This window comes from Anopheles bellator, chromosome 2 (genome assembly GCF_943735745.2).
Source record: "Anopheles bellator chromosome 2, idAnoBellAS_SP24_06.2, whole genome shotgun sequence".
Lineage (NCBI taxonomy): Eukaryota > Metazoa > Arthropoda > Insecta > Diptera > Culicidae > Anopheles > Anopheles bellator.
In genome coordinates, this window is record NC_071286.1 from 30,734,192 (window position 1) to 30,760,866 (window position 26,675).

Consider the following 26,675-nt stretch of genomic DNA (forward strand, 5'->3'; position numbering starts at 1 on the left):
TCTAACATTAAAAAAAATTGGCAAGCCTTCCGGGGTACCCGCCGTTCCGGGAGGCGCACGCCACGCCTGCAGGATTCGCGTGTGGTGGCGGCTGATGTGCGGGGCCGCCGGCGCTGGCAGCATGCAAAGTCGAGAAAGAAACCACTCATTATGCTGTCCAGGAGGAGAGCACTGGAGAAGATTGGCTCGCAGCCAATCACCACCACAAGGAGCGCGCCGTCGCTGCTGACCCGGTTGAAGAGGGTACGGAAAAGTATTGCAGCATGTCGGTGGTGGCGGTGTGCAAACTGCTCGAAATGCGGCCACCTATCCCAATGTTGCGCGGAAAAATTATCACTTCCCCGAATGTTTGCCAATCGGACCGGGAGAGAGCGAGCGAGAGAGAGAGAGACGGGGCGCCCTTGTTTATGGGTCCTATGGTAAATGGTTACGATGAGTCACCAACCATGCCCTCTGCCAATGGCAACGCAACTCTTGGCCCTCCGGGGGCCCATGAACTCTTTTACTCGGGAATTACGAAAGGTTGGGCCGTTCCACGGGGACCACCACCACCACCAGCAGGGAGCATGATTTCCATCGTCTTATCAAACGCCCCTCGCAACATCATGTGCACGCCACGCCAACAGTAGCCTGGTTCTCGCACACTAATACTCCACTAGGGCCTCTAAGTTGAAGCGGGCCCTTCCCTGCTCCGTGGGAGCTGCCGACGAAAGTGCATAAATAATCAATCCAAAGCGCTTCTGCTTGGCCATCTGCTTTTGGGACAACAACACACGTCGTCGTCGTCCACCGGTTGCGCTTCGATCGTGTTTTTCCCAGCAAGCTTTTCCTTGATCGTGCACTTTTTCACGCCTATTAAATGGAGCAACACCACGCTCCTCGCCGTTGGACCTAGCACCGCGCGCAACACACTGCTGACCACGCACCAAACCGCGCGTCGTCGTCGTGGCGGCTTTCGCATTCCGTGTGGCCTTTTTATCGCCATTTCCCCGTTCGCTACCACGCGACGCGCTATCATACACCACGCACACGCACACGCATACACTTACTGGATAGCTTTTCACGGCGAGAGAATTCCATCCGCGTTCTAGAGCGCCGTGCCGCGCGCCGTACATTCAACCGTATCGACGGAAAGCGTCCACGGAATGACCTGCGGGGAAAATTCTGCGACCAAATGGGGCTCCAGCAAAGCAAGCCGCGTGACGAGACACAGACACACGCGCAGTTCGCGGCGCTTCTCGCTGGACACTCAACCCGAAAACACGCACACATACACTCTCGTTCACCGGTCGCCGCTTATTCCTCTCTCTCGCTCTCTCTCTCCACTTGTACGATGTGCTGCTGCTGAAGTGAGCCGAAAAGAGTGAGCGCGCTTCGCTTCCGATTGCTCGCTCGCCACGCCACGCACTTCCAAACGGATTAATGTTTGTTGTGGAGAATGTTTTAAGTAGCCCCGCCGTCGTCCGTTACCGCGCCATTCGGCACACCTTGCCCCAGACGGTACCGCTCACTCGCAATTGCGACGGTCTCGTTCGCACGCTGAATTTCCTTTACCGAGCGCGAGGTGCTCCACTCCTTGGAAATCCTTGAACAGGGTAAATAATAGGTGCCTGTTACGTCGCGACGCCCAAAAAGGAGCAAAGGAACCAATAGAACGCGCGTTGCCCCGTGGCTTTCTCACTAGCTTGCTTGCTCACTCTCGCATACGTGAGAGACGGCAATAATGCTCGCGACCCTTTCGGGGTAGCATGCGTTGCTATTCAATTCCTTTCCTGCCCGGTTTACGGGGCGAAGACCCAGATAGCAACAACAACAAAATGGATGTGCTACCGCGCAGTTAGTGTAAAGCTGACGCCACCTTTCCCACTGTACGCACCACCACTACTCTCTTCTGTTGCCGACGTTGCGGTCAACGATTTTGGCCACGACGGGCTCCAGAATCACCGCCTACCCTGTGTGTACTCGCTGGAGGCACACAAACACACGCACAGACACACATTCAATGCCGGAAATTCAATGCGCGGCGCGAAAAAGTTCTTCCTACGACGGCGAATGAAGAAAGCAAAAAAAAAACTCAACAGAAGGTGAGCTAAACTGCTCACCTTGCCCGTTCTCACCGGTTGGGCGCTCTCTCGCTCTCTCGCGCGAGGAAGCAAAAAGAAAGGGCGCGTAGAACCGAGCGAAACACTTTCTCACCTCACCAACACACTCTCTCTCTCTTTCACGCACACACCCCTAGCGGGAACTTACCGAGAAGCGGAAAAAATAATCAAACTACCATACGGATGGTTTTCATACTCGCGAATCGGAACGTGCTATCCTATCCGTGGGGTCTGGCGCAAAAAACCGTGCTCACCGTGGGGGGGTTACAATCCTGTTCCGAATGCACGCACCGAACGAACGACCAGCACGCCGGGCCTCGAAGAATCACACGCGCTTATCGAAGGAGGCCGCTTTTGCTTCTGCCGAGATCGTGGCAAGCGAGCGAATGTTGGGGCAAAGCAAGTTGGAAAATTCTTTACACGCAACCACGCGCGCGCTCGTTGGAACGTGGACCGTCGCAGGGCTGACACGCACACCAGCGAAGCGGTTCAAAGCGTGGCATGAGCCAAATGCGTGCCTCGCGTTCGCTCACTCTCTCGCGCCATTCCTTTTCTTGCTCTCTTTCTTATCTGCAGTGCGTAGCCCATGCTGTGTGTTGGGGATACTACGATACAACGACGGATACATATACGAACGGTTGGATGATCCAATCGAAAAGCCACTCACGCGAATCTCGCAACCGTCGCTGCTTCTTGTTGAACCCTTCTTAACTTCCTACTGTGCCCATCCGGTCGCAAAACTAACGCGAATAACGCAGTAATTCCACGCGGCTGGAGGCTGAAACGTTAGCAGTGTGCTTTCCACTTACCACACGGTGTGCGCGCGTTTGGCCGCGTTTGATTCCGGATTCCGGGGACTCGTTGCGGCAGCCGTCTGCTGAACGCGAGAGCCGAACTGAAACCGTGCGACCGACACGGCAAAGCCAACCAGCGCACCTACACAACCGCACACGACGAACGGGCAACGGACGAACGATACTTTGTGTGCGTGCGATGCGACCACTCACTGCGCTCACCAACCCATAGATGGCCCGCAGCCAACGGTCGGAATCAAATTGAAAATGAGCACGCGCTTTCCGGTTATGTTGGCAGGGGGAGGGTAGGTGCGTAAGGAACGATGGCGTCACCGTGTGTGATGACGTCACGGGCGGAAGCTTGAAAGTGCGCGCCCTGAAAGCTGGTTGGCTTCCGCGAGGAGCGGAAGAAAATGGCGCTCGCTTTGAAACAAAATCCCAGACACGAACCATTGGGAGGACGGTGTGTGTCCACGCTGCACCTGAAACACGGTGGGACTATCGATGGTCAAATTTACTTTACCGCCAGCCGCTAATGAAAGTAATTAAACTGTGGACGCTCGTAATCTGTACGGTTTGAAGTAGATTTTATTGTGTTGGTTGGTTTTTTACGCTCCTCGAAAATTCTTCTTTTGAGAGTTTGAATAGTAGATTATCACTTATCAGACAGAACCGCCTGTTACGGTTTCTGCTTCCGTTACGGAGAACATGGCCCATTCGCACCACGGTTTGCTAGTTTTTATTCCTTCATTCATGGTTTCACAAGTTTCTGTTGATTTCGCTCCTCCAAAAAGATCCTCCTTAACTTCGGGGCCGATTCTCGATGCGGCCGAACAATGTCTTAGGTTTAGCACTTACAGTGGGATATGCAAAGAAAGTGAACAGTTATATCGGAAAGCTCAAACAGTGGTGTAATATCAAATATTATCGAGCAGAAACACACGACTAAATGGAAAATGATGAAAAGTACACAATAGTCTACACACAATAGTCAGTAAACAGCTACGTTTTGTTTTCAATAGTCGAAGAAGCTCGTTCGCGAAAGAGATCGTTCCATTCTCGTCTTTCGGGTCGGTATCAAGGATGTCGGCGTTCGGGTTGTATATGCTCCGCCCGAAGGAAAAGAAGGTTCCGGTTTTACACTAGCATAAACTTACACCAACTTCCGTTGCCTCTTTCCTTACGCACACTGTTCAGGAGCTTCGCTCATTTTACGCTGTTGAGGAGTAAAATATTGGATTGCTTTATATCGTTAGTGGCGAAAGGTACTTTCAGTAAGTTTGGGTTGTTGTTTCAGTTCCACCAGTTCCTTCAAAGGGGACCTCCTGCAAGGATGCTCCCGGAACACGCAACGTTATCGCCTATCAGAAGTAGAAGAGTGAATACAACGCGAGCCGAATGGCTCCGGGTAAATCATAAAAAGCTACGATTTAGATACACTAGTCTATGAGTGGCTTATCTACACACTAGTCTAAGATTTGGTGAAACGAAAAATTCTTGGAATTTTTTTCGTAGTAATATTTACAAAACCGAATCAAACGGATCGCTACCATCGCTCTTGCGCTCCTGCATCATCATCATGTTTAGTGCCCTCGCGCGTTTGGCGAGGGCTTGCCCTGTGTCCATGGCTAATCAATTAAAAATTGGTTAAAAACGTTACTATCTAAAATCTCTCCTGACCCTGGTCGGAGTTCGCTTGATGGCCAAACGGAGTTGCCGAACCGCCAACTCCGGCTCCGTACTATTTGTGATTGGAATCGGAAATGTGTATGTGTATATTGTGGGGGATATTGTTTACTGTATACTGTATGTTAACATTTACGAGATAAGAACGAAGATTTTGTTCCGCGCTGCGCTCTGTGTCATCTGTGTCAAAGATCTTGATACATTTTCGACCGGTCCGACCTCCGGTCCTTGGCGGAGATAGTGGAAGAAAAATCCCACTTTCTAGCACTAGCTGTGATTTACTAACCGTATCTCGAAACATTGCGCCCATCCCGCCCTTATGCGCTTATCACACTTTTCGGTGTCGACTAAACCAAAGAAACCAGAACATTGCTAGTGGTTTGTGTAGATTTGTGAACAGATTTGGCCACTTTTCTGGTCTAACCTATGCTATCTCTAATCTTAAAACGCGGCCCTTTCAGCTAGTTCAATCGGTTCATCGGTCACCATACAAATCAGTTCCGTTTCGCATCCATCTTTGCACCCAACAATCTGCAGACGGACAGACCGGAAACGGAAGGAAAGAGACGGCGGTCACGGTCCAATCTGCCTTAAGTACCAATGTGTGGTGCTTCTGTGCGGCACAAACCCGAATATGACGAATTTGCAGCAGCAGCACTTGGTATCCTCTCGAAGAGTCGCTATCTAAGTAATGTTTCGAACAGTTTTTGTTACAAAAACGAACGCACCCGACGCACCGTCGGTTTGTCCCACAATTCCCGAGCGTGACGATCCATGCTCCTTCCTTCTCTCTCTCGCTGCTCCTGCAGGACATCATTCCGGGGATACTGCAGCCTGCTCCTACGGCATTTGTTTAAACACCCAGACGGATAATTTTTTCAACCAACGCGGTACCACCAGTTGGTGCCCGGTCGTGGTCCACTCTTTCTACACCAGCCAGTTCGTCAGCTTCACCAGGTTCGTGCCGGAGTACTTCGAACGGTCCAGGGCCGGAGCTGGGGGATTTTTCCTCGCCTGCGTGTGCCACGTCAGAATCTGGTGAAGCGGAAAATGTGTCAGTTAGCGAGGGGGCCGATCAAGCGTGGCCGAACCGTGTGCGCTCACCTCCGTACAGTTGGACGCCAGCAGGTCCACTTCCTTCAGCTCGAGCGGCTCCAGGCTGCGCAGGAAGCCATCCTCTTCGTAGCCCGGCTTGAACGGCATCTGGGCTTTTGGGCGCGAGTGCAGAAACTTGACGGACACGGCGAACCCGGCCATGTCCAGGGCGTACTTGCGCCCACCGAGCCACCCGTCGTAGAAGCCCGTTATCGTGCCGTTCTTCACGATCGGAGAGCTCACCTGGAACTTCGATATCAGCCCGACCGGGAACATGGCCACCTTGCGCACCCGCCGAAGCTGCAAAGGAGCAAGGGAGCAGGTGTGGTAAGTATCATTTCCGACAACCTTCCGGTCGTCCTTGCCCCCGCAACCCACGTTACCTGCTCGAACAGCTTCAGATTGTAGGTGTTGTCGTCGTCGGCAAAGTACAGGATCCCTTCGGTGGCGTTTGCCCGGATCCACTGGAGCGCCCGATTGCGGTTGGAAACTCCTCGTGGTTTTACTTTGTGCTTGCGATACTGCGACGGCATGGACGCTGTGGGGGAACAGGTAGAAGAGACGAGCGCAATTTAGCTAATTTTGCAAGAAAGTTGAGAGCACTCTTTTGCTGCAGAAGTTTTGCGCTTTAATCACACCAGGGATATCTTCCGGTTTCTTTAGATATTAGGAGCCGGATCCCAGCCCCCGATAGAATGTCGGCACGTATCAGTTGGCGGCTGGCTTCATGGCCGTTGAACTGAAACTACTTTGAAGTCCAGTCCAGAGGAGGAATACTCGGAATAGTTCCGACGGACCTCGACATGCCTTGCTGATGTATTCCTAGCCAGATGTTTGAACGCATTCCAACGCAAGGACCACGTTACACCAACTGCGGTCCAGCGGGGTGCTTGTTGCTGGCGACCATCCATCGGCGACCGCGAAACGAAAATTCCCCGGATGTACGTAATTTGCAAATGGATTCCACGTCGGCTTACCTGCGAGTTGCACGTACGGCACACCGATCTCTTCCAGCAATCGGGCCACGGTCTCGGTGCAGCTGTCCGCGTCTTCCACCACAATCCAGAGGACGTTCTGCACGTGCTTCAGCGTGTAACCGAGCCGGGTAAGCTCCGGGATCTGCTCCGGCCGCCGGTACGTCGGTGTGATGATGTACAGCGGTGGCAGCACGGCCGTGTCCACCGGAAATCGATACGCTGCCTGGCGAGGCGAAAGAGAGAGAGAACAGCGAGTGAGTGAGCATACGGTTCGCCAAATCGTTTCCCGCGGTATCGCTTTCCGGAAGTTGTCTAATTTGGCGGAAGGACCGAGTTTCGCTCGTTGTTTTTAATCAGCAATTCGATTAGACCCAATGCGGTGTGGTGTTGCCCTCTGCCGGAAGCGACCAAAAACTTTGCCGTCAGGCTCCGGTTCCGCTCTACACGGAAATCGGAAGCCTTCTTTTTGATGAATAAATTATCGGGCGCCACGGGGCCCCGGTGAACCCGACGATGAGGTCGACCAAAGTAAGTTTTCTCGGCTCCGAAATGTGCTTTTATCGATGATTGAGGTTGCGTAATTGCAACTCGTTTACGGTGTTTGGCAGTTTAATTGAAAGGCTCGACCAGCGCGCGGTGGTCGCTTCGCGCGCGAAAGGCTTCGCCACTCTAACGCCACGAATATCGCGTTGTAGCGAAACCTGTTGGCTTCCGGTGTTGGACCCCCGCCTAGCCAACGCTGGCCAGTAACACCAGATGCCCCGTTGTCGCCGAGGACAAGCTTTGTCTGTGTTTTCCCTCACCAATCTGGTCAGGATTTCAATTTTCCAACGTCCACAGTGTGGCGGGAGGATGAAAGAACTGGTGATGGGTTTTCGATTTTCACGGACCACCTCCCGTTTTTTGCCCTTAATGGCTGTACGGTTCTGCTGCACTCTGCGACTCGGGCAGACTTAGGACGATGGCGATGGCAAGGCCGAAGGGAACAGATACGCTGCGGCCAGTGGACACCAGCAAACATAAGGCCACCTGAGTGTGTTTATTTGGATGACTGGACGCACCGCGATGGCCATGAGAACGGCGAGGCGAGGCAAAATAACATGTGGAAGGCTTCACTTTTAATGGAACGGAAAATTGGACATAACCTTTTATTGGGCATTTGGGCAGACGGGATAATTTTCATCATGTGTCCTTCTAAATTCATTCCAACATAGCGTACGCTCGTGGAGGAGGCTCACGTGAGTAAGGTCAGTGGCGCATTTATGAACCGGACAGTCCGTAGAGTTTAATGGTCCGGATGGATGAATGCTGAGGGAAAAAGAACCTTCCGGTCCGGTTGAAGCTGCAGAACACGGCTTTGAGGCGTTCAAAAGGTAAGCAAACATGAAAGAGAATGTAGCACAGAATGTAGGACATGGGGAAGAACATTTATTACGCCAACCTGAGAACGTTGATTATGATATAAGAATGTCACTTTTGAAATACAGAAAACCAAAACGGCCATCCCAGCTACGCCAAATACGTACATCAACCGGAACATCGACACTACATTATTAGGTAAGGGAACCAAGAAATCGGGAACGCCTAGCAGCAGTCCCTTCACTAATTATAGTTTTGGAACTTCCGAGCTCCACAATCCACATCCGGTAAACATATTTATGTTTACCCAAACATTTCATCTACCTGGGCGGAAGACCCCGTGTGTTCAATTGACGTCGAATAGTCCGTTCGAATATTGCCATAATTAACCTAAAATGCCAACGACATGAATTTTACAGCATCTGTTACCTTGCGCACAGACCACCGCCAGCATGTCCGAAAATCAGATTCGCTCGATAAGCGAAGTGCATCCCAGCGGCCAGTGGGATCAGCCAGCATACACCGGCCGGCACCGACCCTCCGGTAGTGCAATATTGAACGATGCAGCAATAAATTATGCAAGCAATCTATAGAAACGGTTGCTCGATTCGGTTCCACAGCTCCCGGGCAGCCGATTGCCAGCATACACACCGACGCTAATCAAACCAACGTCAACTTCTCGCCCCCGTTGTGGATCGTCTGAGGATTAGAGTGCTCTCTACCGGATCCCGATAGGAAGCGGAGCAGCCAGCGGCGGAATGCAATTCCTGTAAGCGATTGTAATTGCATGTTGCATGCATTTTTGAAAACGCCAGCGTAGGGTCCCGAGCAACCGAATACGCAAACATCCGTAACTTGGTGGATGTACCACCAACAGCAGTTGCAGATAGCCAGCGGCCGGCCCTGAAGTTAGTGGTTCCCGCAATCCACTCAACATTCCTCGCCGTCGGTCCAACGAATATCGTACTAATCCTGGGGCGTATTTTCCCCGAACCGAAACCGTAGGCGATCCGGAATGAATGTTGGGTAGCGCTGGCTAACTTGCGTAATAGTCCGCCGCACGGTCATGGAGATGAAAGCCTTTTTTTACCGGACCCCAAAATGCACGGTCGGGGTCCGCCGAAGGAAGTGCAATTTATTTTTTGCCCAAGACCGCGACCATTCGCGTCCGTTCGCGGACCGGTTCCGTTGGGGCGTGTGTAGGATTTCAATTTTCTACTTCGCGACACGGTGCTTCCGCTGTTTTTAGATCTGGAAACGATTTGAATTGGAACGATTTTTTTTTATTTTCTGCTCGAAAGCCGGATTTTCGGTGAAAATCTGGGCTTTGGAAGGCGTAAAATCTAGGATTTTGGACGATTGGCACAAACAGCGAGATTTATGGGCCCCCCCAAAATGGAGCTGTAAGTCACGAAGGGCATATTGATCGAACATTTGGAGAGCGTTTTCACCTGTGCCCCTTTGCCCGTTTGCTGAACGGCAAGCTTTGGACCTTTTGAGCCTTTTGGGAGTGACAATATTCCCAAACCGAAAGTGACATTAATACATCCTTCATCAATTCGCTGTCCACGACTCGAACTACTCACCTGCTGCTGTCCGGTACTGTCCGGCGCTGTTTCTTTGCTCACCACCGACGGTTTCTCGGTCGTGGTCGTAGAAGTGGTGGTCGTCGTCGACGCCGTCGTCGTGGACATCGTCGTCGAGGCGGATGTTGGGCTTGTTGCGGCCGCCGCCGAACTGCTGGTTGCGGCCGACGTCGATGATGAGCGGTCGAGCTTCAGTGGCAGCTCCTTAAAGTTGAGACTCCTGGAGCGGATTTTCTCCGCTAGTGCCGGTTCCGGTTCCCCGAACGCCGTTAGGTCGCTATCGGCCGCCACGAGTCCCTGGGGGCCAAGCGGATCGTCATCGGACCCGGTCCCGGATGTGGCTGACACGTTGCTGACGAGATTCGTGATCGAACCCTGGTTCTGGCACACGATGAAGAAGATCGAGCTGACCAGCAGCATCAGATACAGTTTGTACGATCGGAGCATGATGGCGGTTCTACGTCGGAACTCTCTGGTACTCCACTGGTTCCAGGCGGTTCTCGCCAGATTTACTTAGTTAAGCTCTAACTACGAAAGACTTCGGTTTGGTCGGACCGGTGGCTACACTCGGCCGCACCAGCAACAATTACTTGGGGCAGACGAACACGGACGATACGCGACGCGCCGATGTCCTCGACTTGCTGTGGATGGACGACGTTCCGCTGGACGAATTTCATCATCGGGAGGCCGACGCCAGTGTAAACAATATTGCGCTAGTCCTTGGAGGCGCCTAGAGGAAAGAAGCGAACCAAGAAGAGGGAACATAAATAAACAAGGACATCATTATTTATTACCCAATGTGTGTGTTTGTGAGTGGATATTTGCATCAATCGCCCGGAGCAGATGAACAGGCTTCGGGCTGCGACGGCCACGCGTATCCTACACCGACCGCCTATTTTCGTCACTCTCTCTCTCTCTCTCTCTCAGTCTGCCCACTTGCCGGTCTCTTTTCCATTCTAATGATTCCACGAACTCGGCACTCGGACTCTTATCAAAACATATCAAAGCGGCGTCGCCGCGGACATGAGTCGCTTGCCACGCGATACTTCCGGTGGTTTTGCTGGGCTCTGCCGGGCCCGTGGCTAACGAGACGGTAATTGTATGTAAATTCCAACAACGGCTTGCCCGCGCGCGTTGCCAGAGGAAGGAATATTTATCGTGTTTCGGGCAGAGAAGCAGAAGTGAGAAACAATAACAGTAAAATAAGAGGCCGGCCACAGCAAACGGCCAGCTATGCTGATAAGGACAAGCTCCGGAGCGAGCTCCAGTCGGTCGATAAGTGGCGCTGGCGACTGTTTATGCTCCCGAAACCTCGCGACGACAGCCTCCCCAGGGAGTTGGTCAATTGGTTTTGGTGATTGCTTTCCAATAATTCCCGAGTTGGACTTCTGGTGGCTTCGATTTGGAGACGCTGTTTACACGCTCCCTATTGATCTCCAGTACTTCCTGCAGCTTTACGCCATAGTCACCGAACGGAAATAGCATAACAGCCACGTTGCCACCATTAATAGACCCGAAGTTATTTCGGCATCACGGTCCGAGACTTCCTTCAGCGATTTGAAAGATGACGCCATGCTTTCTGGTGCCCGGTGGAGTTGGCGGCACTCAGCCAGATCCGATAGTGGTCGCTCTCAAACCGATCGATGTTGATGTTTATTTGTAGAACAATGTGTCGCGAAGCTGAGCCGACTTCCCCCGGAAGCGGGAACAGCGGGCTCATATTTTATTCATTTACGTCAGCGGCCACATTTCCGTCCATCTCGACACGCGGCGTTATGTGCGTTCTACTTTCGGCAACACCGAATTGGGCAGAGAGGGGCCGAATGGCCGATGGTACGGTGTTAGCAACCCACTTATTGGCAGCATCAGCATCCCTCTCGGCCTCGGCCCGCTTCTGGCCGAGTTGGGTTAAGATGTGTCAAGGGAAGCGGGCCAAGTTCGAGCCGCGATAAAAGCATCACCTCAGTGTGTGCCAGTGATTCTTTTCGCCAAATTATAGGCCGGCCTATTATCCAGCTCCCGGCGGCGTCAGCTGTCAGTCGAAGTGCTTAACGCCCGGTCGGTGATCCAAATTCAATCCGGCGACTGATGCAATGCCGCGAATATGGTGCTACTGTTGTATGACGTGATGAAAATGGAGCTGATGAAAAATTCAGTTTTTCGAAAAAGAGTTTCGGTCGGTTGCCGGGAAGCGGGCTTTACGTTTTTCCGGCATAAATAACCATCCTTTTTAAAATGAGTCAAACTATAAGATCATGATCTACAGAAGCTTACACAACGAAGTATAGGATAAGAAAAGGAAAAAATCCAGCAAACATTCAAAAATTAGAAAATACTAACGTTAAAAAAGCAGTATGAAAACAGCAACAATCGATAATGTTCGCAACGAGCAGAAAGCAATCCGGAATCGAACAAATAGTGACACATATTGGACCGCAACGAGGCGACTGGGCAATCTGACGCTGCCCGCTCATCATTCGAAAGCACTTCCGAACAAACAGCAATCGGACGCTGCCGAGACCAAAGAGGTTTCCAACTAAATATCCGGACACTTCAAAGTCGTAGCCGCGTGGTTCAGTTTTATTTGGTCGCATCTGTTTCGTCCGCCCAAACGTCATCCAAATGGCCGGGCAGAAACAAAAAACGGCGCTGACGGCGCAAACATAATTGGTCCGGGGTTCGTGGGGTCCCATTCGGATGCATGAAAGCATAAAAGCGCTCTCGTTAGGGGCCGGCGAGAGTGCATTGATCAATCTCCTTCGCGCGCCCTCACAAGCACGTCGAAGCGTGGACTATCAATCAAAGCGAGTGCATTTATCACGTCCGGCCACTAGTGCTCCATCGGTCCTCCCCGGAGGCACTGCCGACGGCGGCGATTTGATTCATTATCGTGCGAAATGTGTAATTCATGTCCGGTCAGTCATCGCCAAGTGCGTACTTGTCCCGATTGCGGTGGTTCGTAGTCGCACTCATCACTTAAACAGCAATCAAATATCGTACGCGTTAATGGTGAGCAGCTTCCGATGCTTGATCCAACGCCAAGAGTGGCCCTGAATTTTAATCTATCCACGGAATTCGGAAAACATTGTAGAAGGAGAGAAGGATTTTATCGGTTAGATCAACTTGTAAAATCATCGATTTGTTTTTTATTTCATTTCATTATTTTTGCTTCATTGTTGATCATTCTTTTGGGGTAGATTCGTTGATTTCTGTACCAAGTGATAAGAAAATGGCGCAAAAGGGAAGATAATTCGGCTCACAAGCTATTAAAACTCAAACTACCATCGACCCAATGGCTTTGGGCTCTTCCGCTGCACCGATCCGCTGATTATTTTATAAGTCATCCGATCTACAAATGACATCATTAGCGGGATGCTCGCCATCAACGGACCTCATGCCAATGGGAACCCCTCGGCGGAGGGGCCCCATAACTGGACCGTTGACATTTGGCCACCTCAACAGCAACACGGCACCGCTCGAAATGCTGTCGATTGGGAACGGTTCCACCAGCATCGGCATCCGGTGCGGTCATCCGGTGACACCGGAAATGCTTTGGCCTACACCTAATTTTGTGTTGTTGGAACAAAAATCAAAACACCCTCCCACAGCATCCACCCGCGTCATATGAGCGAGCATAACGCGCGTTGCCATCCGAGCGCGGAGGCGACCCCTATACAATGCAATGTACTATAATTGCCGCGGCCACGGCCAGCGTTGCGTTGGTTAATTTATGCTGCGCAACGCCAGTAGGCCGCCCGCAACCCACCCGGGAACGGTGATGAGAGTGGGCTGGCCATGTTTTTGTTGTATGAGGTTATGTTTGGGTGCAACCCGATACCCGACAGCTGACACCGCCAGCATTGCCAGGCGGGCTTTGAGTTAACGCAACCTAACCGAACCGACCGACCTACCAACTTTGTTACGGAGATTTTATTTTGGGATTTGCAACAAAAACGAAGCGAGCGAGAGAAACAATAGCGCGCGCCCTGTTTGCGAAAATTAGCAATTATGAGCTCCGAATTGAAGCACAACACACCCGAGTAATGGACGATATTAATTATAATTCATTCAAAGCTGGTGTTTAATGTTGAGGTGCAATCGCTAAACATCGGTTTAAGTTGCGGCGTTTGGGATTTAAATTCGTTGGCGTTAATGTAGTGCCGATCACTCGAAAAACTCAAGTCGAAATGCGTAGTCTGAGTAGGGAATTCGGAACAATCTTTTTCGTTAAAAGATCAGCAAAGGTTAAAAATAATTCAAGATTACGGATATTCACAGTCAGGAAAGTAAGAAAGTTGAAAGATTGCAAAATGAGGTAAGCTAAGGTAAGATACGAATGCAAATATTAATAGGTAAATAAATAGCGAAACTAAGCTTTAAAAAATCGTTTCAAATGACTTTATATAATGGCTTTCTAAATATTCTTTTCAAGTTAATTCTTTAAGAGTCAGTTTTGTGAATTTTAATGGAATTTCTCATTAATGACAGCACTTCGTAAAGCAGTTTAAACATTTCCTGCATTTCGGTATCATTTTGTAACACGATTTAAACTCGGGTTCAAAGTAGATATGTTTAACGACCCTTTTTGCAAATGAGGCAGATCTCACCCCGATCTTTTGGGTGTTGAGAACTGAAAGTATGCTGTGCAGTAAAAACCATCAAGTACCAAGAACAAAATTTTATTATTGATCCTGCCCGTAACACGGTCGCATTCGCCAGCACGCCTGTCGGTAAGACATTTGGAGTTCTGCACTTCAAATTACTTTATTAATCGTGAACAACTTTTGTTCGACGACCACGACCAGGTTTTTCTGTGCCTTCTCGAGACAACCATAATTGCACACATCCACAAACAAACCCCTTTGGCTCGAGTGCTATAATTTTGCGGCTGTTGCAAATGAGTCCCGACGCGCCATACTGCTGCAGCGTGGCCGCGTGCGCCCGTTTGATCCTCCCTGTTCGCCACATTCATAAATTCACTCCACACACACCGCAGACTGAGTCGCTTACGGCCGTAATCTAGTTAATACTTGCCAGTTGCACAGGGGTCCGTGAGCATTCGAAAAGGCCGTGGTTCGGGCTTTCAAACCCGAGCGTACACAGCGTAAAGGACGCGGGGGCTGCGCATCGCTCGTAAACGTAATCGCACCCGCACCCTATACATAATTCACCGGTTTTTCAACGCCGCAAACCCTTAATATGCTCGACCCGCGAATCGGTGGGGCCGCCCTCTGCTGTTCCTTTCGCCCCACAGTTACCGGTAGGCGGTTTTAAACATAGCAGCAGCATCATCAGCATATCCGCTGATCCCGGCTACACGAAGGTGTACCGCGTGCGCCAGAAAGGAGCATTTGCTGCTTCAAAAAAGAACCCTTTTCATTCGAAAAAGAACTGAAAAATCGCGGAAAATCCGCAGACCTGAAGCACCGTAAATGATAAACACCGCGAGGGCTCGGCAAAATTAAACTTAATGAACGGCAAATGATGGTGCGCAAACCGTTCTTTCTTCACCGGCGACATCACCGGTCGACCGGCCGGCTGGCCGGGTGTACGTACTTCCGGGCAGCCCGGCCGCTGTCGTCACGATCCGTTGACCGAATCGGAATGCCAACGGCCGTCTGGATTTTGTAGTGCCTCGACAGAGGTTCGTTCTGCAGATTAAACCTCATTTATTTCTGTAATGTTCTTGAAATAAAAACTTATTTTCACCATAACTAAAACATTGCAAACAACTTTTTATGGTTTCTGCTGCACGGCTCACATATGGATTAGAGTGGAATTTAACTGAAAGGAAAAATTCCAGATTTTTAAACAACCGCTTAAGATGAGAAATACCCAAACAGTTTCAGATGAATGTTAAATGTTTTTTGTTGAATTTTAATAAACCCGTAAAGTGATGAATGATGTAAAACAACTCAATCCCTCGCAGCAGCCCCCTTTTCGGCCGACGACGGCAATGTGCTACAACTTTCAGCACTTTGGCTCCGGCAAATAGTTCCAGCGCTAAAGCCTGCGAGAACCGCCTGTCGTCACTGTGCTTCGTCTGACAGTCATTAGCCAAACACTCGTCAAACGGTGTTCGTTTGGTCCTGGTCCTTGCTCCACAACTGGCTACACACTTCCCCGGTCGACGGGACATGGTGAGAACATTTATCTCTGCCACGACATCGCGAACCACTGGACTCATCAGCGGACCTAGTCGGCAGCGTGTAGGGCACGGACATCGACACACGTCAGCGTGGGTCTGATGGACGCGCTAGACCCGGACTCGGTCTCTAGACTGGGTGCGTTCGCGTTGTTGAAATATTCCAAAAGGCTGCACCAACGGCGCGATATGCATCCCGGGCCCCGGTCCCACCTTCGCAAGTGTCACAATCCGAGAGATGAAACGCTGACAGCTGAAGCAGGGATCATATTACATATGATAACTTGATTATGCTCGGGGCTCGCCTCGACACGCACGGGACAACGGCAACACGACCGCTACAACAAATCCCGGGTCCGGACCAACGATTTCCCAAGAGCGAGAGACGGAAGCGTCTAGCTAGGAACGGCGCAGCAGCTCCAAAGGGGAGCTAATTATAGGAGCGTGATTTTCAAGCATCGCCCGACCAGACACAGCCGGTGTTCCACTTTCCGTGGTCGCTCCCCCTGTCTGAGAGTGCCAAGTTTGGTTGATTTTAATCATAACTTTCCGCTACTGTGTGAAGGCAACTCCGGTTGGGGGGCTACGCATCTTCCGAGCGTGGAGTTTCTAGAAATTTGCTCACTCATTGAAGGTAACTGGGCTGGCGTTCAGGGCGACGGGTTTCCCCGTTCCCGAAGTGTCTGGCCGGCTGGCGGCTTCTGGCATTTCATTGAACTCTGACCATTCCAGACACGGCGCGGTGGAAGAACGGGGACGTTTCCGCGTCGGAGCCGTACGCGGAAAAGATGAATGGGTGGCACATAAAACCGTGCGCCTCATCGCCACGGCACCTCCGATTGCATTTCCGGATCCGCGTTTCTCGAGCTGCCTCACTCGTGGTCGTACCGCGTTTGGTCTTTTTTGGGATTTTTTTCTCTCTCCGGTCGCGCAAACTACCAAGATCACCGACACGACACGAGAACGGCCATTTTGCGCTCCTTTCCGTATACCGTTGCGAAGGAATACGTGAGAAGCCTCGGAATATGACGATGCTAGGATGCTGCTGGTGTCACTTCCTGTTCGAAACCACCGGCACCTTTTGGGGCCACAAAAGACGCCAACTGGCGAGATACGACCGGCGAGAGAGAGAGAGAGAGAGAGACAGGCGATCCAATAACATAGGACCATCGCCGTCACCGACAAGCACCACTAACAACGTCCGGTGGCCGTCGCCGTCGTTGTCGTCGCCGGCCAACGTAGTGGAATGGGGTGCAAAATATGGCGGATCATAAATTATGGAGCATTTGGTCGCTCCCGGAACCCGGACACCCAGGCTCTGCCCTCGGCCTGCGGGAAGCGCGTGTTTTATTAGATTATATTTTATGCCATGTTTTTCGGACAACATGTTGCGCGGGTGTGCGGCCGCCCCGGAACAACCACCACGGACCGGGAGTATGGAAATTACAGTCCATCAGACGACGTGCGACCATTTTTCGGGTTTAATAACACTAAAGCAAACCCCGTGAAAACATTCGGCCAACCAATTCGTGCAGCTCTCGGAAATTAAACATTCATTCCGGGCCCCTCAGTTAGTTTGGGTCCCATTTCGAGTCGGTGCATAAAACTTCGAGAGATATAATCACCACCGGTTGGACGGGCGTTGCATTCCGAAACGAGCTACATCGAAGTGCAGTTCAGCGATAAGACCCTGACTCGTTCACGTTCGGTCCGCACTAACCGGGAACACATCGCCAAACACCATCTGGCCAAACGGAGCTCTCTGCTGTGAAGGAGTTAATTTTGGTGTAGCCATTACAGACGGTGCCCTCGAATGAACAGCATGGAACAACACATTTTCCAATGCTCCCGCTCCCGCTCTGGGGACGAAACATTTTGCTATCTCCAAACCCAGCGTGTGTTGTGTGCCGTGTATCGCTCCATGTACCATGTTAAGCCCATCCTGGCCATCCTGCTAGATTCCTGCTGCTCCAATAATCCATTATCAGCCCGGAGGGCAGGTTGTTTGGTTTTACGGAACGTGTGCCGTACTCCTTCGAGCTACACAAGCCCGGGCCGGCACACGAGAGGCTCGTTTGATGTTCCGGACAACGAAAATTAAATTCCCCAGACGGAAACGGCGCGCCATTATCCTATAATCTTATCCCGCTGGAAGGGGCCTGTGCCTGCGGGACAAAAGAAATGTAAAGTAGGAATGCTAAACTGCCGGCCTGGTGAGTTATGATTATCTTGCGCCTAGTGCGTGGCAAAAAAGTACCGCACTCACGTGGCCATCGGTCGACTGTCTGACTGCCTGTAGTGCAGAAGACAGTCACAGATTTAATTTAACGCAGTCAACGAAGCAACCTAATTGAGGATCAAGCTAAACTTGGGGTCCCTTCTCATCAGGGGACGGCTGCTGACCACAGGAACCGCAAGAAAGTTGTTCAACTCGGATCATGGTAAGGTTAATAGATCTCGAGAGATGGCGCTCGAGATGTGGAATCTGGATGGACCCCACCTGTAATGGGATGCGCCACCAACAGCAGCAAACATCCCACAAACTTCCTAATGGACCGTCCGGGCCGGGGGTCCATCTCGTACGGTCAAGATCTACGGCAGTTCATCAGGATACGCCAGACCAACGACACGCGCACGGGGGATCGTTTATCATCTGGAGGAAATCCGAACTTTGGCTCCTTTTCTTCCGGACTTCGGAATATTATTCATCACCAAGGACCGCGTCGAATGCAGTATCTCCGATCGGCTCCGGGGGAGGGTACTCCGATCACGGCGAAGCATAACACGCCGAAGAACGTTTAATTATGTTTTGGACGCCCCGTGGCCCGTGGGACCATTTTGAGGTATGCCTTTGTTGGGACAACGCACACGCTGCTCTTCTCTCCTGCTCGCATAGGTTTATCGCATAAATCAATTAATCTACTCCCAACGTGCCGCTGGGATGCTGTGGGACCCGCACGGGGCAAATGGCGGGGCAATCTTGCCGGGCATCTCCCAAGACCCGCAGTGGAACCATTGGACGCATCTGCGAAATGGGAGAAACATCCGGCCTATTTACTACCCCCGACGATGCGTCAGTTGCGGTGGTCTCCACAGATTGGGCAAGTCCTTCGGCCGTTCGTGGGTGAAGTGGGCGTTGGTTGCAGCCACGGTGATACGGATACGGTTGCTCCCCTCCCGCTGTGCTGTTGACGGTTACGCACTGCTGTGAGGATTTTGCTGCTTTATGCGCTGCTCTCCGGTGGCAACTTGTTGCTCGAAACATCTGCAGCAATTCCGATCTATCATCCCGTGTCCCCACCCGCACACGCAATCGCGAGGTTCGTTATCGCCTAACGACCTACATTTGCGAAATGCTCTCTCTCTTTCTCTCGCTCTCTATCGCGTATCTACTTTGCCTCTAGCAAAGTTTTGCCATTCACGATACCATCTGCAGATGGTGGTTCGAATGGAAAAAGGAGGGCCTTTAGGTTTACTGCAAATTAACTTAATCTTCCGTTGGCAGTATTTAGAAAAAGGCAATTTCTAGGAGACAACGAATAAAAAATAGATTGTACGGAAAAGCAAAAACACATAAAAAGTAAATATAAACAATATAGTCAAATGTACAAAAAAAATGATAAACTTAATTAAAGAGAGATAGTAAAAGAGAGCAAGTAGGTTAGTTGAAGATAGTAAGTTGTTATAAGTAAAGTAAGTCACCAAACTGATAAAGTAAGAAAGTTCTCGTTTGAAGAGGAAACTAAAAGTAAATAAAGTATTGAAGTCGCAGTAGAGAATAAAGTTAATGAAGCAAGTCCCAATCGAAATGAAAACCTATAGCAGCTGGGATCTCTGTACGGATCGACACAAATGATGCGATCAAATGGTCCGAACTGCCACTGCCGCACAGCACAGGCCCCCACTGCATTGTCCAACGAGGGAAAGAAGGTCAGAATGTAATGGCGCACTAGACCCGGGCCAGCGGACAGCCACAGGCCGCACACCGGATACGTCCAATGAAGATAAAACTCAATGCGATACGCAAGTGTCTAGCTGTTCGCTTGCAAACAACGACCGCCCATCCCGCCCAGTTGTGGCCTGTGTCCCCGCTCCATATCCACACCCCGCGCGTCTGGTGTCGTGATTCGCTTCTAACTAGCCCGGGGGATACGTACGTTTCCTCTGCATACAAATTCGACAAGGGACTCGACTGTGTCACGCCGGTAGCGCTAAACGTCATGCTGTGCCGTAGAACGGTGATGTTTCGTTATGGGAAGATGATAAAGGAAGCTTCGGAAGCTTGGGTCTCCAGGTGTGAAGCAGGAGCGAATTATCCCGACGTTCAATGCGTAATAATTGAAGCGCGACCGACCGACTCCGGCACCGGTGCGCCCCAGTAGATTATCTCGTTTCGGAACGGTGGGACCCGTGGGTTTATGTAAATTTTCGATAACCGTTCGAGGAGCTGAAACAGTGGAGCAAGTAGAGCAGTTTCGGAAATCAACCGCATCACGGTGGCTCGGTTCACACGATCCGTCGGGAAAATGTAATGTTGTTGCGGCTCTTAAGCCACCAGAGAATGGTGGTGTGATTTAAAATATAATTAATAACTATAACTATTTTATTTAAAAAATTAAACTTTCTACTTAATCTCCCCATGCAAGATAAATTCGCTAATGTTTATCGTTTCATTTTAGTGATGCCAACATTTATCGCTCTATTTGCCCCAATAAATGAAAGGAGGATCCCGTTTGACGGTGCCAAAATTAAAAAATGTAAACATAAAGAACGTTTATTAGCAATCCACACCATCAAACGGGCGATCAAATTTTGCCCTCTTCGCTGCCGCGCAGGCCGTTAAGATGCAATCTTTCCCCCGGCTTAATAACGGCAAAGTTCAAGTTCAGCTCAGTCTGGCCACCATGTGTGTGCGACCGGGTAGCGTTAACACGACAAGGGGCAAGGGCAAGGTACCGCTGCCACCGTGTCAAATTAGCATAATCATATCGCCTTCGAAGCGGTTGCGCCGTTTACACATGCTTCAGCCACGGTCGGACCGGCGGGCGGAAGTCGATGGGTTTTTGGCGACGGCGTGGCGATATGTTTCGCGCGATAAAGCATCCCTCTCGCAAAAATGCCACGCATTATGCATAAAGAACGCCTTCCTAAAAAAAATCGCTCTCCGTGTTTTTTGAGTAAGAAAATAAAACGACGGAGGAAGTCAATTCAGCGTAGAACCCGTAGGGCGCGTTCTCGAGCTCGGATTAGCTGAGAAAGACGAACGATGGAAATTGTGCAATCAGTTTACAGTTTCCTTCTGCTTTATCTCGCAAGCCGAGCCGACCGAGCCGGTGCGCGTTCGCAGCACCGAACGAAAGACCCCGGCGATCGAAACCCGAAGTAAGGAAAAACCGAATTTCACAATGTTCTTGTGGCTGAAGACCACGATCAAGATGGTGCGCTCCGGTCGATGCCGAGGAATTTCGAGGGAAATTTGGTTAAACTAAAGCCATTTTGCTTGATGCTTGATTCTGCTGCTGCTGCTGCGAGACGATTTGGTGAAACCGCTGACGGGATGAAAATGTCGAAAAATCCATGTCTTTTTCTGAGCTCTCCAATGCAACGAACAATTCAATCAACCGCTAACGAAGGAACGGATGTCGTTCGACTCGCGCGTTCCACCGAGCCGAGATTTATGGGAAGATTCGTTTCTCAAACACAATTCGTGAGGCGTACGAATTGGAGGAAGCAGAGTATTTTTAATGTTGGTTGAATCGCATGAATAAAGGCTCACTGTCCCGGCAAGGCTTAGGCGCAACTTGAAAGAAATCATACACGCGATACCCATTATGGCGCTTTCCGGATTCATTAAGCAGTCCTGGCAACTGTCAAAGACTCCACGGCAACGGATCGCCGTAAACAGTCGATCCGATCCATTACACGCCACCAGCGACGATGAGGAAAACTCATTGAAAGCGAAGTCGCACCACAACTGTGGAACTTCCCATCGGGAAGCCTTCCGTGCCGGAAAAGGAAAAGCGGGAACCGCCTGGAGACTTGGAAACAAAAGTTGAGTATTTAATTTACATGCTCGTTCGCTCTTCGCATTCCGACTGGTTGGGGAATCGCTTAGACGAACCCAACGCGGGTCTCATCATCCTCGTCCTGGTCGGGACCGGTGGGCTTCCTTCTGGGACATAGACGAAGAATTTCTGGAAAGTTTTCCCGCTGCGGCAACGATGTGCGGTGAGCGTGTGGTAGCAATGGAACAGCGCTACCGTTCGTACGTGCGTACGTCGTCCTTGGTGCATCTATTCACAACATGAAAAACCACTCTCTGGGTAACATGGCGGGAGCAACTACAAAACTACTTCCCGTGCGCACGGTGTGTTGGGAAAGCGAAGTTAGTGAAGAAGCTTCCTTCCCTGGAGCGGTAGCTGGGTGAAAAAAAGGAAGTACCGTTCAAAAGATAGTCCAAGACAAATACTCCCTGCTTCGCTTCTTCGGTCTCACATCTCATCTCACATCGCGGAGCCTTGATTAGGGTTCTGAAATATTAGCTTGAACCACAGCGAAGCGCTGGTGGGCAGGAATTCAATGTGGTTCCTAGAGGGTAATTTGCTTCCTGGTGCCTCTAAGGATATCATAGTTTTTCCATGCTCTTCTGATTTCCAATGCCACCGGATATTAGCATATTTGCATATTATATTTGTGTGAACTGGAGTTTACTTCACAGTCGATGAAAACCTAAACATTCAAAGTGTTATGCAAAAATCGACAATTACTGAACACAGAAAAGACCCACGATCGGTTTGTTCGTTGGACGATTTAGGAAAATGCAAATGAAGGTTCCGTTACAGTCAACAACCTTACCACTCGACTGATTGATATCCATAATTTTATGATCAGCAGTTGCCCGCCTTGCCGTTGCCTCGTACTCGTGGCTCAAATGGCTCGAAGCTCGAATGTAAATTCGCCGCCGCCAGTGTGTTCGTTCCGTTCGCAAAGCTCAGCAATTTCCGGAACGCGCTAGTTGGTGCAGAGAGAGAGAAAATGCAAATACCAAACATTTGCACAATTTTCCAGCAATCAACCATTTTTCGCGACGGATTTTCCAACCGCTATTTTCGGTGTTTTCTTGAGCACTGAAGCAAAAAGTGCAAAAGAAGGCAGAAAAGTTTGAAACGCACGGACGCAACTTGCACGGAAAAGTCTGTCTCGGCCGAAGACACTCTCGCCGAGCAGCACACTGATATTTTCCAACTGTTATCATCATCTCGTTCCTCGATGTTTGCCAAGGCAGCAGCCAAGGAAATGAGCAGCCCCTGAAGTTATATGTTTTAGTGGTGCGATAAAATTATTCCACTCCAGCCGAGGGCCACATCGCCCCACCAAGAATGCAAATTTACAACCCCAAAGAAAATGCCGTTCGGCCTTGCGACCAGAAATTACTTATTCAAGACGAGCGCCGCTATCGGGCTGGGCTATTGTCGAAAGGAAGAAAATTAAGATTTTTTGGACACTCCGACCACCGGTTTATGTTTGTCACTTTCCGTCGGCGAGCCCCGAGAATGGGTGGCACAATTTTCCGGGAGTTTTCTTCCACTTGGTTCAGATAGTTCCTATCGCGCATCGGTTAGCTTGGAGTTCGTTTCCCTATTTTCCCCGACTTCAACTTTCTCTGTTTAAAAGCGGTTCCCGCTTCGGTTTCGGTCCGGTGGCATCGGCATCAAATTGAAAAGCGTCGTACGAAACGAAACCCTGTAGAAGTGCCCTCAGTTATCCGCTTCAGGGCGCGCACCGAAACGAAATCAATCAAAATGTGACCAAATATGGAGAGCGCCCTGGTAAGTCAGCCGATTGTCACCGATTCGTGGCCCGAGGCTCCGTTTTCAAAAGTTCCCTGTTTCCCGGGATAGAGCGACTCGGATCCACGGGTCCACGCGCTTCTTCTCAGCGCTCCGGCTCAGAGTCACATCTGGGACTGGGGAAGTGAAAATTCAATTTAAAAGTCATCACTCAAAGTACCACCAGACACACACCAGTGTTTTGCTGCTCGCCCTGGTCGCTTCTGCAGCTCCTGTGAGCTTCGTTGTTTTTCGTCGCTTCGCTGTTTGGGATCTCGGCGTCACGGGTGGCGGGATTAGGTGGCGACCGGAAATGGGCGCTGGTGAAAGTTTTGCACGCACGTCTCACTAAATTTGTGGCGCGTGCAAAGTGTTGCCGATTGTTTCTTCCCCCGAAGCATCTAGAAGTCCCTGAGTAAAGCGCGGCTTAGAAGCAAAGCGCCTGTTAGAGGTAGAGGGAACCGTGTCATTAAAATATCGTGTTCCGGTGGAATTTAACCCACTTTAGGACACTTTAGCTGGCGAACCGATTACCGGGCGGTGCTCTGGCCGGTTTGCAATTAATTTGTCGGCTAATCGAATCGCCTCCTCGCCACCTGATGAAACACGCCCGGGAACCGAATAAATCATCTTCCTGTTTTCTAAATTAAATGCAATTAGTAAACCAATTGGATCGGCTCGCAAATTTGATGCTCACCGACACCAGGTATTTAATGAACTGATATTGGATTTCGACGGCAGCAGATTATGAACCACAGACTCACACGTACACAGGCGTTGCGTGGAGTGATAGGAGTGAGTCATGCAGGACTTCAGGAGTGACATCCTATTTCTTAGAAATATTTCAACAAACAAGGCGTACACTTCATCCGGAGTGTAGTGGACTAAAGCCGGCCACTCTCGGTTAATGGATCGGTGGATAATAAGTATGAAAAACGACAAGCATAGAAGGACTTGAAGAATGCCATTGGAGCGTTTGCGATCACCTTTCTTGAGGCAAGATAACTGTGGTTAAGAAAGTAAGGGCAACAAAATAAATGAACATTGATCCATATAAAATGATGCACAAAAAAGAAACGTTAATATTTTAATCGGTTCGTCGGATATCGGAAAGCTTTTGTGAAGAGTATCCTTCTGTCTAAGAACAATCCAAAAAATTCTACGCATTGCATAGTTTAAACAATAGCAACAGTTTCTCAATTTATCACACGAATAACTAGACACGATTTCGGCAAAACTCCTTTCACGTTAACCGCACCCAGTGGCATCGGCTTTCAGGCTTTAGCACTTACAATCGTAACAAGGTGAATGAGAATTCACAATAGGAAAATGGGTCTGCTGCCGCTGCTATTGACGTTTCCACCGTTAAATGGCACCCGAGGAAAGGAACTGCAATAAACATCCCGTAAAACGATCTAAACCGAGCCGCGGGTTCGGAATGCTGCTGCTCGTAACAGTCAAACGATGCTCAAACGCCGGTGGCGGATGCCATATTGACCGAAATGGGTCTCATAGCATCACAACACATATCCTGCGCTGTGTTCGAAGAAGAACCGGCCACGTAGGCCCCAGACGCTGACACATATTGCAAGGCCGGGACGTCGGCGACCGGAGCCCGGAGAAGCTCGGAGGCTCGGAATGCCATCTAATGCCACGCCACGACCGGACTGAGTCGAAGTGTTGCAGACGGGACGGAAAAGTGCAAACCCCACCCTCTCCGGGTGGGAATTTAAAACATAAATAGAAAAACCTAAAAATGTGACTCCGCCACGAGCCATCCGAGTGCCAGGGGGCTGCGTCCTGAGTCCTGCGAGCTTTTGCCAACATCAACAGCGGCCGCCGGGAGCGCAAAGTGCAAAGGCTAACCGGGGACCCGCCGGGCAACTTTAGGGTGTCCTCTCTCAGGAATTGGAGCCTTCCAATGGCGGACACCACCATTCGGTGAATTCTGTGGCACCCCGAAGCCATCAAACTGTTTTCCCTGGCGCGCGCGCGTGTGTCTGGGAAAGCTCTGCTATGCCAGCGACGGAAATGAAAATGTACCGGAAAAATGGAATGTTAACACTACAGCAGCAGCAGTACGGTTGAAGAACGAATTTTCGTCTCGCGTCTGCTCGGAAAATGGCCACGGGAAAGTGTGACTGTGACTATGTGAAGGGTTTCCACAATGCCAAACGTCAAAGCTGCCGCCAGCCGCCAGTGTGTGACACAACAGTGAGGCACTCGAGACTCGCTGTCAGCGAGCACATCGGGCACGTTGGGCCGAACGTGGTCCTGGGCCGTGTTGGTCTGGCCTTCGCCCGGCACACGCCAAAGTGGGCGTACGCCAGAGCGGTCACGGTGGCTGCGCGAGAGCGAACCTTCCGAAGCAGAGCAACTTTTCTCGAAACTCGGCGGCACGGGCACACACCCTGGAGACGGTAAACAATTTTCATTATTTTCCTTTCAAATCCAAATTGTTTTGCGAGCACGGCCCTCGTCGTGCGCGACCCACCCACTCTTGGCGGTAAGCTCATTGGAGGCAAGCAACGCCTGTCGCCCGTAACACGTGTGCCCAGCCCCGCGGCGCGGCTTAATTCTGTCTCCACACATTATTACGACCTAATGGTGGGTCTCCTGATGGAAATGATGATTAAAGAAAATACACTCACGCCGTAAATAAAGCATAACAAAGGAAACTTTCTGGCCGACGACGTATGTTGCCGATGGTGGTGCCCTCAAGCGGTTTGGTGGGCGGTGGGCTTTCCGGCTTCTCGACCTTGACATTCCCGCAATCATTACGACGGTAAGAAGGTTCACCGGGGCTCCAGTTTGGTGGTGAATACTAATTGTGCGTCACACCTTTTTACTGCTTAATATTCACTGCTTGCCTTTTTACTGCTTAATCCCTTTGGTTCAATGAGTAACAGAGAGTGCCAGCGTGCTGGAATAATTTATGTATTCATTTTTCAACAAAGTGCTCAGCCTCGAATGAAATCTCCCAAATGAAACGCTTAGTAGGAATTTTCAGAAATGCGATGATTTACACAAATTTATTCGGAAGGTCCGGCAGCATTAATAAGGCTAACAGCTTGCCTTGAGCAAAATGTTGGAAATTAAGAC

The 26,675-nt window shown here is 50.5% G+C and overlaps 1 protein-coding gene across 1 annotated transcript in view; it reads right to left on the minus strand.

Moving 5' to 3' along the window:
* Positions 1–3,486: 3,486 nt before the first annotated feature.
* Positions 3,487–26,675, minus strand: part of LOC131212945 (galactosylgalactosylxylosylprotein 3-beta-glucuronosyltransferase P) — a 43,617-nt gene continuing 20,428 nt past the window's right edge. The window contains exons 2-6 of the mRNA XM_058207042.1: positions 9,600–10,329; positions 6,655–6,877; positions 6,061–6,215; positions 5,687–5,977; positions 3,487–5,617 (exon numbers count right to left, since the gene is read on the minus strand). Coding sequence (XP_058063025.1) covers positions 5,510–5,617; positions 5,687–5,977; positions 6,061–6,215; positions 6,655–6,877; positions 9,600–10,046 — 1,224 coding nt within the window. The 5' untranslated portion in view covers positions 10,047–10,329 and the 3' untranslated portion in view covers positions 3,487–5,509. The remainder of the gene's footprint in view (positions 5,618–5,686; positions 5,978–6,060; positions 6,216–6,654; positions 6,878–9,599; positions 10,330–26,675) is intronic.